Here is a 12,579-nt window from a genome sequence, read left to right as displayed (position 1 = left end):
GACAGATCCGCTGATTTTCTTTAAGGCCAGATTACATTTTAAGTGGATGTGGTTGGGGGCCTAATGAATTTGGATACCTGGAGTGTACACAGATCACCCCATCCTATACCTCTGAAGGAAGAAACCACATCAGCAGCATGGTGCTCATGCCCTCCTCAGCCCAGAAGTAACAGGCAGAGAGCACAAGAGGAATCTGACTCGTGGAGTTCAGCACATGAACTCCTATGGCACAGAAATCAGGGTCACAGAAATTGTCTTCTATTGGTGTATTGCAGAACACATCCTCTCAACTAGACTGTAGAGGCTTGGCCATATATTACAGGCTGCTTTTCAATATTATGCCTAGAAATGACCAAAGTACATTTGAAAGCTTAAAAAATGTACTTGTTGAAGGACTACATAAATCAGAGCATTTACTGATTACAGTATTTTGGAGGGAAAGAGTTCTAGCCTGGGCTGGCAATTTGTGTGTGTACAGTTTGAGTGAGTCAGAGAGATTTGTCACAGTTTCATAAATCACAATACTAGCTTTGCTTTTGTTTTGAAAATGCGATGTGAAGCTCCAGCACATACTTAGAAACTATAATGCAAATGTAAATACTGTAGCTGCTTGAAAACAAAGCTTTGCAAGGAAAAGAGGTCAGTGACCACTAAATTTCTGTGAGCAGACCTTCCTTTTTTTTTTTTTTTTTTTTTTTTACTTAGAGTCTGACAGAAACTGAAACAGTAAAAACATCTTTTTGCATCTTTGCCAATTTACGCCTTCTTTGGAATTAAATGTGTATCTAGGCTGACAGCTTATGTACAGCAGACTCCACTTAAGATAGACATGGGTCGTCTGGATAATTGGATAACAAGGAGAAAAGCTGGTTTCCCAATCAAGTCAACTAGCTGGATGACTGGAGTTATCATTTAGGTCAGAAGGAAAGTAGATTTTTGGGGGGTCATTTTCCAGACCTGGTTCTTCTCCCATCCACTGTCCGACAGCCCTTGGCAACCAGCCGGAGTCAGAGATGGACAAGACCCATCAGGCCATCTAATTCCCCTTCTTTGCAACGGCTGCATTATTCCTCAAGATTTTCTTGTTCTTGAGTTTGACATTTCCTACACAACCAACCTTCAGGTGATTTCTGCCACTGCCGGTATCTTGAACCACTGAAGAAGTGAGGTGTTGCTAACCCAGCTTTGCAATGCAATGGGGTAGGTAAGGAACAAAGATACCGTTAGTATCTACTGCCCAAAGTGGTCTGTGTGCTATGAGCATGCGCTTCCTCTGCACTACTTTTGCATATCAGCCCTGATTACTATATAAATCTATGTGTCAGCTATGTCCTAACAGTTAAGGTATTAAAAGAATCTATTTATCTCTTGCCATTAAGTGCATGTCAGGCCCAGTTGAGCACTTTGATAAAGTCTCACTGTCCATCTACTGCCATTTTTTCTTTGTCCATGTTGTGGACACGAGCACAGGCACATACCTTCACATTCCGAGTTAGAAATGTCATTGCTGTATGTTTTGGTTTAAAAAAGACTTTACAAGTTTCGTTAAATCTGTAAAATGTGCTTAAGGACTAAAAAGAATTAAAAGAGCACAGCCAAGGATTAAAGGTATGAGTGACTTCAAGCTAAAGTAAGTCATTTTAGGATTATTAGAGCGAGGTTTATAAATTACATAATTTGAGTCCAATGCAGAAATATAATTACTGTCTTTGGAAACAGCACCAACATAGAAATCAACTATCATCAAGCAAATTTATGGTGTCTTCTCTGCTAAGCTCCTTGCTATCATTTCATTGAGATGAGGGAGTGGAAGGGAATCCAAGGAAGGAAGAGCTAGCCTAGAAAATAATGTTTTTCAAAGATAAATTCAATTCAGCCTGGGTTTGTTAAGATGTAAGTGGTTTGGGGGGGAAGTTAAAACTATCCTACTTGTTCCGAGCCAACAAAGATGCCTCTTCTTTGAAGCAGTGTTAATGTACCTCCAAACTTATCTTTTCCCATTTATTAACCAGCAGACAGATGCTAGAGCTTTAACGTGATCCGCAGTTTGACAAATGGCTGGCTGGCAGCCTGCCGTGAGTGCAGCCACGCATGTTGTAGCAAGCACTGGTCGACTCCCTAGGCAAGAGCAGTTTTCCAGGTATCATTTGAGCAGGAGAGTACTTTTTATGGGCATCTGGTAAGAAGAACAGTTCAAGAGCTGTTAGGGGATGGAAGTGGAAAGGGCATCAGAGTTCACAGCCTTATCACTAGGTTTTCTCTGCTGCACCGAGTCATCACATGTCCGAATCCTGAGAATAAAGTGTGTAAGTGATAGAGAGAATCCCACGACAGGCAGAAAAACACAGAGCACAATGACAGTGTGAGCAGGGTAGTGGGATGGGGTGGGCTGGGTCAATGCTCACGTTACTCCCTACTGTGTGATGGTGCTTAGATTTGCTGCTTTGAGATGGCATCTATCTTACACTCATGATGAAGATTTATGGGTCTAGAGTAAAAGCAGGGAGAAATCTCTTTGGATACATTTTTGCTGAGTGATGGTGTCTCTGTAAATAGTCCCCTTCTGTCTTTACACCTGAAGTGTTTTGAGCCTAACCTTCTGGCAAAGAAGTCAGCACTTACTGGTATCAGCTAGTGAAAATGGAAAGAAAATATAAACTCTCTGACTGTGACAAAGTTCTTGGTTTACAGTATAATACAAAGTCTCTGGGGCAGTCAGTCACCTCAACTTGGCATGTCTAGATGGCTTCAGCTTTCAGAGAAATTATTCCCTTTATCTTTCCTCTGAAGCACAGGAGGAGAGCTGACCCATCCGAGGAAGTGAACATGATCCCAAAGTTCATTCTGCTCACAGTATGGGTCAATAAGTGATGAAATAAATATGTTTCTGCATTTTCACAGCCTGTTTTTCCATCGTCAATGCCCTTTGCAAACACAAGCTTATCAAACTCCACCCCTGCAACGTGAGGCATCTCTATCCCCATTGCAGTGATGCAGCAATCATGGGCATGTTAAGAGGCTTGTCCAAGGCAACAAACTGGTGAAAATTTGCACCAGATGTGTAAACGAGACCCTTATTTGGTGTTCAACCAACCTCCTTCTGTTAATACTGAGTCTCAAGCCATCCCATGACTCCACTTTTTTCAGGAGTAGCAAAACAGTGGAAAATACAGTTTGAGAGATGGCAAGTTGGGGTATGAAAGGTGCTTCTGCACCACTTGGCAGCTTGGTTATTGCTACTTGTACCTACATACATGTATGAGAGCTTAAACTGCTGATTTTCAACCTTCTCCAGTTGGTGGGAGGTAGTAACAGTGTGGTGACCTGCTGTAGCTTACCTACTCTGTAATAACCCTTCTGCAAAGCACGGGGGCAAGCCCTGATGGCAAAGTGCTTGAGTCTTTTCTAGCTAGAGTGATGCAGAGCTGGGAGAGCTCAGAGCAGCACAGGGCCCCTCAGCAATACGAGGACCACTGTGAAAGAAAGAGCAGCTTCTACTCTCCGCAACGTTTCTGTAATGTCACTAGGCTGGCATACCCCTATGTTACTGCTCAAGTTCCTCCTTTTTTCCTTCCCAGGCATCTTGCCAGAAGAGTGACAAGTGAGCTGGCAGCTGATGTTAGAGTGACCACGGCTATTAGCTGCTGGTCGCAACACAAATGGTGCACAGATCAAAGATGGGCCTAGACCTTTTACTAGAAGGCATTTTTAAAACAAGCCAAAATTAATGGGAGACAATAAAACCACAATAACTGAGCTTTAACATTTCTGAACATCTCCTAGCACTGGGCCCCTTCTGAGCAGCATAATCTCTGACGTGCTATTCCATTTACTTAAACAGATGATATAATTTATCAATATAATGGACACTGATGAAGATAGATTAATTTGGATTATAGAACCAGCGTTTCACAGTGGCTCTATTCAGGACACAAAATTAGGATGTGTGTGATTATGACATTGTTTGGATCAGTGTGGGCAAGGGCAGCAATCTGCACATAGACTCAGATGCTCCCGAGTTGGCAGGGAGGGGAGGAGAGCCCTTATCACAGCACTACGGTAAGGGAGCTTCAAAAGCCAGCATTTTTCTTTGAGTTGCTTTAGGTTTCCCTGACTATGTTTATGTCATCTACCGATATTTTCTTTTTATAAACGACTTTTCTCACACTAAGTGAGACCCCCATAAAAGCTGATTAATCACAGAGGTAGTGTGCAGAGGAAAGGAGAAGCAAAACTTGAAAAATAAAAATAAAAAATAAAAATCACCATTGGGTGAGATGTACGTGATCTCTGATCACGCCTCTTCTTTGTACCTGTTCCTGATCCCACTATGTCCCTGCTGGGGGATTCGCACATCGCATCGGCCAGGCGCTCCCGGAGGCCCTCGTCAGTGTGCTCCATGGAAGACATGTGGCGGAGACCGAAGTTCTCGGGCCAGCTCCCACACACCTCCAGCAAGGTCACGCTCCGGTCAAAGGCACCTTCAACAAACAAACGGGAGATGTTCGGGAGAGCCTGGGACCATATGATATCATTTATTGCATTTGAAAGAAAGAAGGCCTTGCATTTTGAGCTCCTGAAAAGCTAATTTTAGCACATTAATTGAAATGTTGGCGTTAATAGCACAGTAGGAGCAAGCAGAGAGGCCCAGGTACTTAGCAGCTTTATGCAAAAATGTTAAATTAGAAATACAGCCCCAAGCCTGGTCTCACACTAGTGAGAGCTGGGAGAGGCTTCGCTGAAATCAGCATAATGACACTGATGTAAATGACAAAAGAATCAGGAACTGTAATGTTAAAAAAAACAACCTGTATAGGTTATCAAGTATGTTAGAGGACCAGAAATTAGTTTTAAAGTCGATTTGCCTTTCACTGCTCTGCTGTTGAGCACTCCCTCCCCTTCTCAGCCTGGACAATGGAAACAGCCACGTTGTTTTGTCCTTGCTACTGGCCACAACCTGCAGCTAGTGTGCCTTTCCTGCTCTCGTGCAGGGAAGTGCAACAGTGTGATATGCTGGTGAGAAAAGGACGGCTTGCTTCCTTTCTGCTTTGTGTTCAAAGTAAGCTTACTGAAGGAAAAAAGTGAGCCCTTCTTTCAGCCTAGGTATGTGGATTTTCTGTCCCTGTACGGTGAAATTTTACCTGCAACTTGAGCTAACAGAGACTCTTTCATCAGCAGTGCTTTGCTGAGGATGCTGGCTATGATGACAGAGTGCACGTACCTACAAAAGATACTGAAAGTAATTCCTTAGCTTACAGTTATTACCTCATTCACAACAGTATACGATGTTCTGCTGAATACAAAGATTAGATTCTGAATTCAAGATCACTTCAAAGTACAAATTAAAATTATTCTACTTTATTATACAGCAAGTCTTCTGCAAAGGCTTACTTAAATCATTCCCACTTGGAACAAGATTACAGTTATGCTTTGTTGCTTCAAGCACATACCATTTACTCAACTATTAGGTAACTGAATATGCAGCATTTATTGTGCCTGGTTTCTGCCAGCCTGCAGAGGGGAAAAAATGCAAATGCCAATGTTTCTCAAAGTTAAAAGTACATGAAACACGTCCTTGTTATCAGGCCTTTGGTTTTCCCCTTTGATCAGCCGTCAGAAACTATCTACACTTGTACTCTGTGACTGTACAGCTTCACAGCACACTCTCTGCCACTGACAGGTGGTAATAGAAAGGGTGAGAGACCAAGCCCTGCGGCAGGCGTCCCTTCCTCTGATAACGTCCAAAGTACTGGGTGATAACCGTTAGTAAACACTCGGGCAGCCGGTTAATCCATACATCAGCAAAGAGGGGCAGATAATTTTGAACTCTAATGGCATGGACAAAAGCACAAGGGCTGGCATTCAGGGATTTATATGGGCTGCAATGGTGACTTCTGGCTCCTGAATTTCATCAGCGCGCACAACTTTGATTTATCTCTCTGCCTGGCTGCAGAGTAGATTCCTGGCACTAGAAAACCATCAACACTAAAATGGACCTCTACAAAATGGGACCATGGCTCTTGTGTGATACACGCACTTGAACTCTGGATGAATCCCAGTTTGAACCGAGAGGAGGAATGACCAAATATTTCAACTTTTTAATGGCTCTTTGGATTTATAAGGTTACTTCAGTCTACTAATTTGTTTTAAGGCAAGGGTTCTTGAAGCTTGTTTGAGAAAATGCAGTGAGGAGGCTAAGTCATTTCTATTCTGTTTGGGTCTCTGCAACATTTCCATGTTGTCAGCTATCCTAACTGCAGGAGGAAAAGCGAAATTTGGTCTTTTTTGAAGGTTTCTTTTTCAAGTCATCCTTCATGGGATTTCACAAGGCCCTGAGATCCCCACTCTGCTTATACTCTAGGAGCCCACTGACTTCAGGCATTTCCCCTATGGCTGTTCGTGTCCCTGGAGGGCTAATGGGGGGCTTCTAAACCCGTACCCACAAAGCCCAGCGTGGCAGCGGGGTGACGGCGAACTCCCAGATTCACACTGCTGTGCCAGAAATGCCAGGGAGAAATCTCTTCTCTGCTAGGGTCTGCTCTTATTTTGAAAGTGAGAAATGGGAGCATTTCTGCTCCTATAAGCAGACATATGAATAATAAGGCAAATGGCTTTTGAAGCTCTGCCAAGATGACTGCATACGTGTACAAGGAGAAACTTCATAGAGTGCCTGTCTCTGGTTCCAGAGATACTTGAGTGAGAGCAAAGGAGACAAGTGTAGCGTTACCTCTGCAATCAGGGCCAGGAGCTGCCAAAACTTCTTAGCAGCAACGTGTGAGGTGCGAGTGTTAATGTAAATGCAGGTTAGAGGGATTAACTGCACAGAAAGCTTTCTTGTAAAAAACTGAAAGGCTGGTGAAGCTCTAGTTTTTATCTTTCCTCCCTTTTGACTCCTTTTGCATGTCACAAGCACACATCTGGCAATACGATTCCTGTCCAGGCACCCAGCGGTGATTCACCAGCCATGACCACACTGTGCAGGCATCTCTGAGTAACCAGCGGTGGGGCAGAGATGGGCTCTGCACCATCAGCTGTTGTCCTGGAGTCCACCAATTCCTCCTTATTTCAATATATACATTTGTTAAATTGGTTCCATAAGAACACAGATGAACAACCTAGGTTACACAGGGCGTAGGGGCAGAAAATGTGATCTTGCTTAAGACAGGCAGGTCCTTTGGTACCACAAAGCCCAAACCACTGGCTCTGTACCTCTCTGATGTAAAAAAAAAAAAAAAAAGAAAAAAAAAGCTGCTTCGGGAAGAACAAGAGTGATTGTCATGGCCCTTCCTGTTCTTTATGCTGCTGCATTGACAGACAGAAGATGTAGTGGAGGAAAACCATTTTCGCAAGGCAGAATGAAGTCCTGGGTATTTTTATGCCTTGGAAAAATTCTTCCGCAAAGTGCACGAAGCCACAGCCGGGCTGGTGACTCCCCAGAAGCCTTTGGGTGCTTTGTCCTACATACATCATTACCAAATGCACAAGAGTTAATGGCATTAAACTTAAACTGATAGCAGCTAACCGTATCTTTGCTATTTATTAAATTGTAATCTCTTTTTCTGCCCGCCGTGCTCTCTCTTCGTCAGTCCTAGCATCTCGGTTGATAACGTATCAAATTTCTCATCGTCGGCCAGAGGCAAGTTTACAAATACATCTCAGAGCAGCGTCCTGCTCCGAATGCTGCCCCAACCCCAACGTTGCTGGAGTGGCAGCACCGCAGCAGCGTGACAGAGGAAGCCTCCTGCCGATCCCGAGCATTACTGAGGGGCTGAGAGAAGGCAGGCTTTGCCGGGTGCTTTCTCTGATAAACTGCTGAAATCTTACTGACAGCCACGAATGTAAGACCTTGATGTGTGAAATCCAGCCTTCCTCCTGTCCCCCGGACCTGACACAGCTCCTCCGATGGTGGAGCAGGTTCCACCTATAAGGAGCAGTTACTGCAGAAACAACTCCAGAAGAAAATTGGGTATTATTTTAGCCAAGCAATTGCTAGTGAAATCCTGGTGAAACCTCATTGAAGTCACTGAAAAATATCCCGCTGACTAACTTGTGTCAATATTTCATCCTGCAGCACGGTGCTTTCAAGCTAGCAGAACGTTTCCTTCTCTCTTTATTTACTGAAGATGAAACTGGGTGGAAATTAAGACCATCAGCCTGCTTTGTACGATGCCCAAGCTCCTTCCCAGATCCACTGCGCTACAAATAAAAAACAAAGTCAAATCAAACCAAATGGAACGAGCAGAAACCTTGGCTTCAACATCTAGGTCGAAAGTGCTTTGTGTTGCAATTCCAGCCTGTTTAGCTTTCTACCGCCCCAGACACTCCAAGCTAATTCTGCTCCACACGCAGCATTTTCCTATTAAAACCGATTTTCTCCTGATACCGATCTCCCACTTCTGGCCTTCCACTGACATTTGTCTCCCGAGGAGAACTGCCCTTTCCTCCCGCCGCTGCCGGGCAGCACAGGATTAGGCTCTGCGTCCTTCTGCCTCACGCTGCTCGCGTTTTGCTAATGGCAAAGGCTTCTGCCATTACTCATACCAAACTACCTTGCTTAGAAGCACAGAATTTGTCTTCAGCGTTGCAATTGTTTCAAGGCTTTTAATATAAAAGGAAAATAAATTCTACAGAAGGAAAGAAAAACACCCAAACCTTGGAAACGTCCTTTCCTTTCACAGCTAGCCCTACCGACCAAAGACCGAGAAAACCAGAGAAGGTTATTTTCTTCTCTGAAAAATCTAGTACTAAAAAGTATTTTTACAAAATATTTTAATGCTTCTAGTATGTTATTTTTCTAAGTCAAAATAGCCAAGCTAAATCTTTCACCATAGCCCTTTAATTCGAAAGCCAGGGGAAATTTTTTTCATTAAACCTCTGGACGGCTTTGTTTAAAGTATGAAATCAAGTAGCTCCATTTCCTGTCTTCTAAGGAACAGTAAATCAAAAAGAGTACGTTCTCCAAAAATACAGTAATGGTTCTATTAAAGAGCTTGACAGTTTTGAGCCTCACCTTGCATATTGCAACATACGTGTGAGCAAAAATAACAGAGTAAATAGTAAAGGAAACGGCCTGCCAATTTTAACCAACAAAAGATGCATCCTTCTCGGGAAGGAGCCGTGGGCTCGACCCAGGCTGCTCTCCAGAAGGGGCAGGCCCTGGGGGAGATGGAGGTGGTGTTGGAAGGAGCAGAAGGGCTGCCCGTGCCCATGCTGCTGCCCATGCCCACGCTGCTCCTGCTGAGGACATTTGGGAAGCAGGAGGGGATGCTGAAGGGAGCCCCGGGCCCTTCTGGACCAAAGGCACCAGGAACTGCGGTGCCCAGAACAGCCTGGGCTGGGAGCGAGAACCCCATGGGTGTGTTAGGAACGAGCACATGGAAATTCCTTGCCCCAAGTAGTCAGTCGAATTATAACATGCTCCGTTTAAATATTAATGGCTGAACTTTCCTACAGGGTTTGCCAATTCGCTTCCACCGCTGTAACCTCGTTACTCCAGGGGGAAAGCCACGGAGCAGCAGCACCGAGCGCTTGCCCTTGGGGGAGCTGCACAAATTCCTCTCTGGGTTGGGGAGGACACGGCTTCGCCCCGACCTGCCACTCCCTGGGCTTCTGGACACGTCTGTGCTCAGACGCTTGTCTCTGATGTCCAGATCACACACCTCCTTCCCATCCTTGTGTGGGATGTGCCCCTCAGCTGACAAAACTCACCTGCGCTCGGCTCTGAGCGGGGGGTGCGAGTGCCAGCAGTGCCCTGGGAAACGATGGCAGAGGCTGCAGCCTTTGCGAGCAACTCTATTTCCCTGTCATCTTCCCTCCCACAGTGTTTCTTTTTTTCCAGAATCGCTCACTTCTGCTATAAACAGGACATTACTCACCAGCTCTGTATCCTGTGAGTGCATTTAATTAATGGAGGCTTCAGCCGGGGTGCCCGGTCCCACAGGCAGCGAACACTTTCAAATCCCTTTGAACTTTTGGATAAGTGAGGCTGCCGTGGCCGAGAGGTTCCCGCGTGCCTCCTCAGCGCATGGCAGACTTGCAAGCGAAAATGCTGCTTATTCCTCTGTAATTGTTTCTAAATGAGCTCTAGGCAAGCATGCAGGGGCCGGGAGGAGCGAGCGCGGCGGCAGCAATGGATGGCAACGGGCAGGATCGTCCCGGTGCTGCAGTGGGAGCTCGGTGGGTCCCTGGGGGCCGTCTCGCCCTCCTCCTCCTCCCCATTGCCCAGCAGAGGCCGTCTCCTTCCCCCCTGCACAAAGGGTTAACCACGGGCCGGGGAGAAGCGGTTCAGATGCCTAGGAACATGGCCAGCGATCACAGCGATCGTGAAGGCTTTCAAATGTGAGGGAGGCTGCAATTTTCAGAGCTGGAACAGTGAGATATTTTTATAAATACATAAATCTTTTCAAGGAAAAACAAATATAGAGGAAAGAATGTAAACATTATTGTAAAATGCATAATAAAATGTCTGCTGTTTGTTAATTTTGCTCCTTATTATCCAGTCTTTCTGTACCTCCGATGTTGAAACATTTGCCTTTTTTTTTTTTTAAACTCCCTTATTCATTTAAAAATAGTTTCCTGCATGTTATATGAATAAGCAAAACCTAAGGTCCTAAATCCAGGAGAACTTTGAAGTATGAAACCCACGGTCTATGGGAACTATGTTTTCATTAATCAAAGTAGATGTTTCTAAAGCCATCAGATTTATCATGACTGGATTTCATATGTGAAACCCAATATACACACAGACATACACTGCTTGTCCTTTTGGATTAGTTTTGACCTTTTACTCTCCTTTCTGAAGGATCTGCCTTTCCTCAGAGCAAGGCTGCCCTGTTTTACCACTGCATCAGCCAAAGGAGCCTTGACAAAGTACGTTTTCAACTTTCAGCTTTCTGCGTCTGAGTATGAGTCTGGGCTAAGGTCAAAATATAAATGATTAAGTATATTTATTAAACCCTGCCTTCGCCTCGAATGCTCCCTGTGACTCTGCTCCATGCCAGCCCAAGGGGCGCTGCAACCAGCCCGCGGCCACACGCCCGGCCACCAAACGAGGGACCCGCATGGCACCGACCCTGCTCTGCCACCGAGAGCCGGGCTGGCAAAAGCTGAGCAAAGCCACCCAAAGCACCCGCACGTCGCAGATGGCTCCTGCAGATGTGGCTGAGCTCCTGGCTTCCCGAAAGGCGAGGGGGTTAGCGGAAGGACAAGGGAGAGAGCCCCGATGGCTCGGAAACCGGAGGCGGGATGTGACATCTATCCAAAGCAGGACTTGTAAGATAAAATGCAAAAAAAATGTGCATTTGGTGTCCTTGGGGTATTTATGCTGCAGCTTTGCAGTACCAGAAGCACCAACCCTTGCTGAGAAGTGTGACACGGAGGCTGGTGGTGAGTGCTGGCTCTGCCACGGGGCCAGCTCCTGGCCTGCTGCAGGTGCCCACGGGGAAGGTGCAACTCAGCTGCGAGCCGAGGGATGCGGTGCATTGAAAAATCAAAGGAGTGCATTAGTATACCTCTTGCAATACTGCATGCCACTTCTGCAGCGGTCGAAAAGCAAAAAGAGATAGGAACTACACCGTAACGGGATGCTATTATTGTTTTGAAAACAAAACAGCCTTTTCTTTAAAAAATACATTATCAGGGAAAATGCTGTTTTCCCCTAGAAAAGCGAGATTCTTGCGTATTTTAACTCTTCACAGCTTTGCAGTATCAGAATGCCCAGAAAAAGCCCGGAATGCTACAATCAGCCCCAAACCTCCCTAGAGATTAACTTTTCTTTGCATTTAATCCTGTCGCACACTGGAGTATCCTGAAGAGGAGAGTTCTGCAGAGCGCCAGGGCTGTCGGGGCTGGGTGTGCGCCCCAAGCCACCGCTCTGCACATCAGGCGCCTCACCTGATGGTCCTGCAACCTCTACGTCTGGAAATTTCATTAAAAAAGGATTCACAACAGATCTGCGGCACTTTTTAGCTTGTGCGGGGTTGGAAATGTTTTCTTGTGGTATTCACATACTTATAATTCTCAGTCCCGGCTAAAATTAGAAAATCTAGTGACTTTTTTTTTTTTCTCCTGGTAAAACTTCCCACTCTCCACAGACCTACAACTTAGTTAAGCTTACAATAAGATGATTATTAATGAGATTTTCAACAATGCCTAGGAAATTTAAACACACAATGAATGCCATTAAATCTCAGTGAAGGCTTCTTTAGACAAGTCTCTATTTGTTTTACTTCTCATCTGAACAAACCCTGCAATTTTATGATGCCCAAGTCTCTATATTGGCTCCATTGGGAAAAGCTGCCTAAGAAGCATAGAGGATACATCTGGTATTTCTGTGATGCTACATAATGATCCTTATTTACTTCGCATTGACATGCCAAGCCATTTCTTAACCCTTTGAAAGAGTTTGCAGGCATACCCTGTCTTAGTGGCTTCACTTCCAATATGCCAATTCCACTGGAGGGACTTGGGTAATTCCTTTTTACTTCCCTTAAGAAAACAGCAAGATTTATCACACTTATTATCAATCTTGCAGCATGTGCAAATGCATACATATACACAGGTACAAAGGACACACCACAG

At 45.0% G+C, this 12,579-nt stretch overlaps 1 protein-coding gene across 12 annotated transcripts in view; it reads right to left on the bottom strand.

The window, feature by feature from the left end:
• Window positions 1–12,579, bottom strand: part of BCAS3 (BCAS3 microtubule associated cell migration factor) — a 353,580-nt gene that overhangs the window by 18,632 nt on the left and 322,369 nt on the right. For 7 of the 12 annotated variants that reach the window (XM_038165973.2, XM_038165975.2, XM_038165974.2 and 4 more), the window contains one exon: window positions 4,314–4,481. The exons of 1 other annotated variant lie outside the window; for it this stretch is intronic. In XM_038165973.2, coding sequence (XP_038021901.1) covers window positions 4,314–4,481 — 168 coding nt within the window. Of the gene's footprint in view, window positions 1–4,266; window positions 4,482–5,141; window positions 5,222–12,579 lie in introns of those variants that run through there. 4 more of the 12 variants (XM_038165977.2, XM_072026241.1, XM_038165979.2 and 1 more) reach the window with 2 other exon arrangements.

This window comes from Anas platyrhynchos, chromosome 20, assembly GCF_047663525.1.
Source record: "Anas platyrhynchos isolate ZD024472 breed Pekin duck chromosome 20, IASCAAS_PekinDuck_T2T, whole genome shotgun sequence".
In the NCBI taxonomy this organism is placed as follows: Eukaryota; Metazoa; Chordata; class Aves; order Anseriformes; family Anatidae; genus Anas; species Anas platyrhynchos.
Note: the sequence above shows the minus strand (reverse complement) of the source record. Positions and strands in the feature narration are given on the sequence as shown.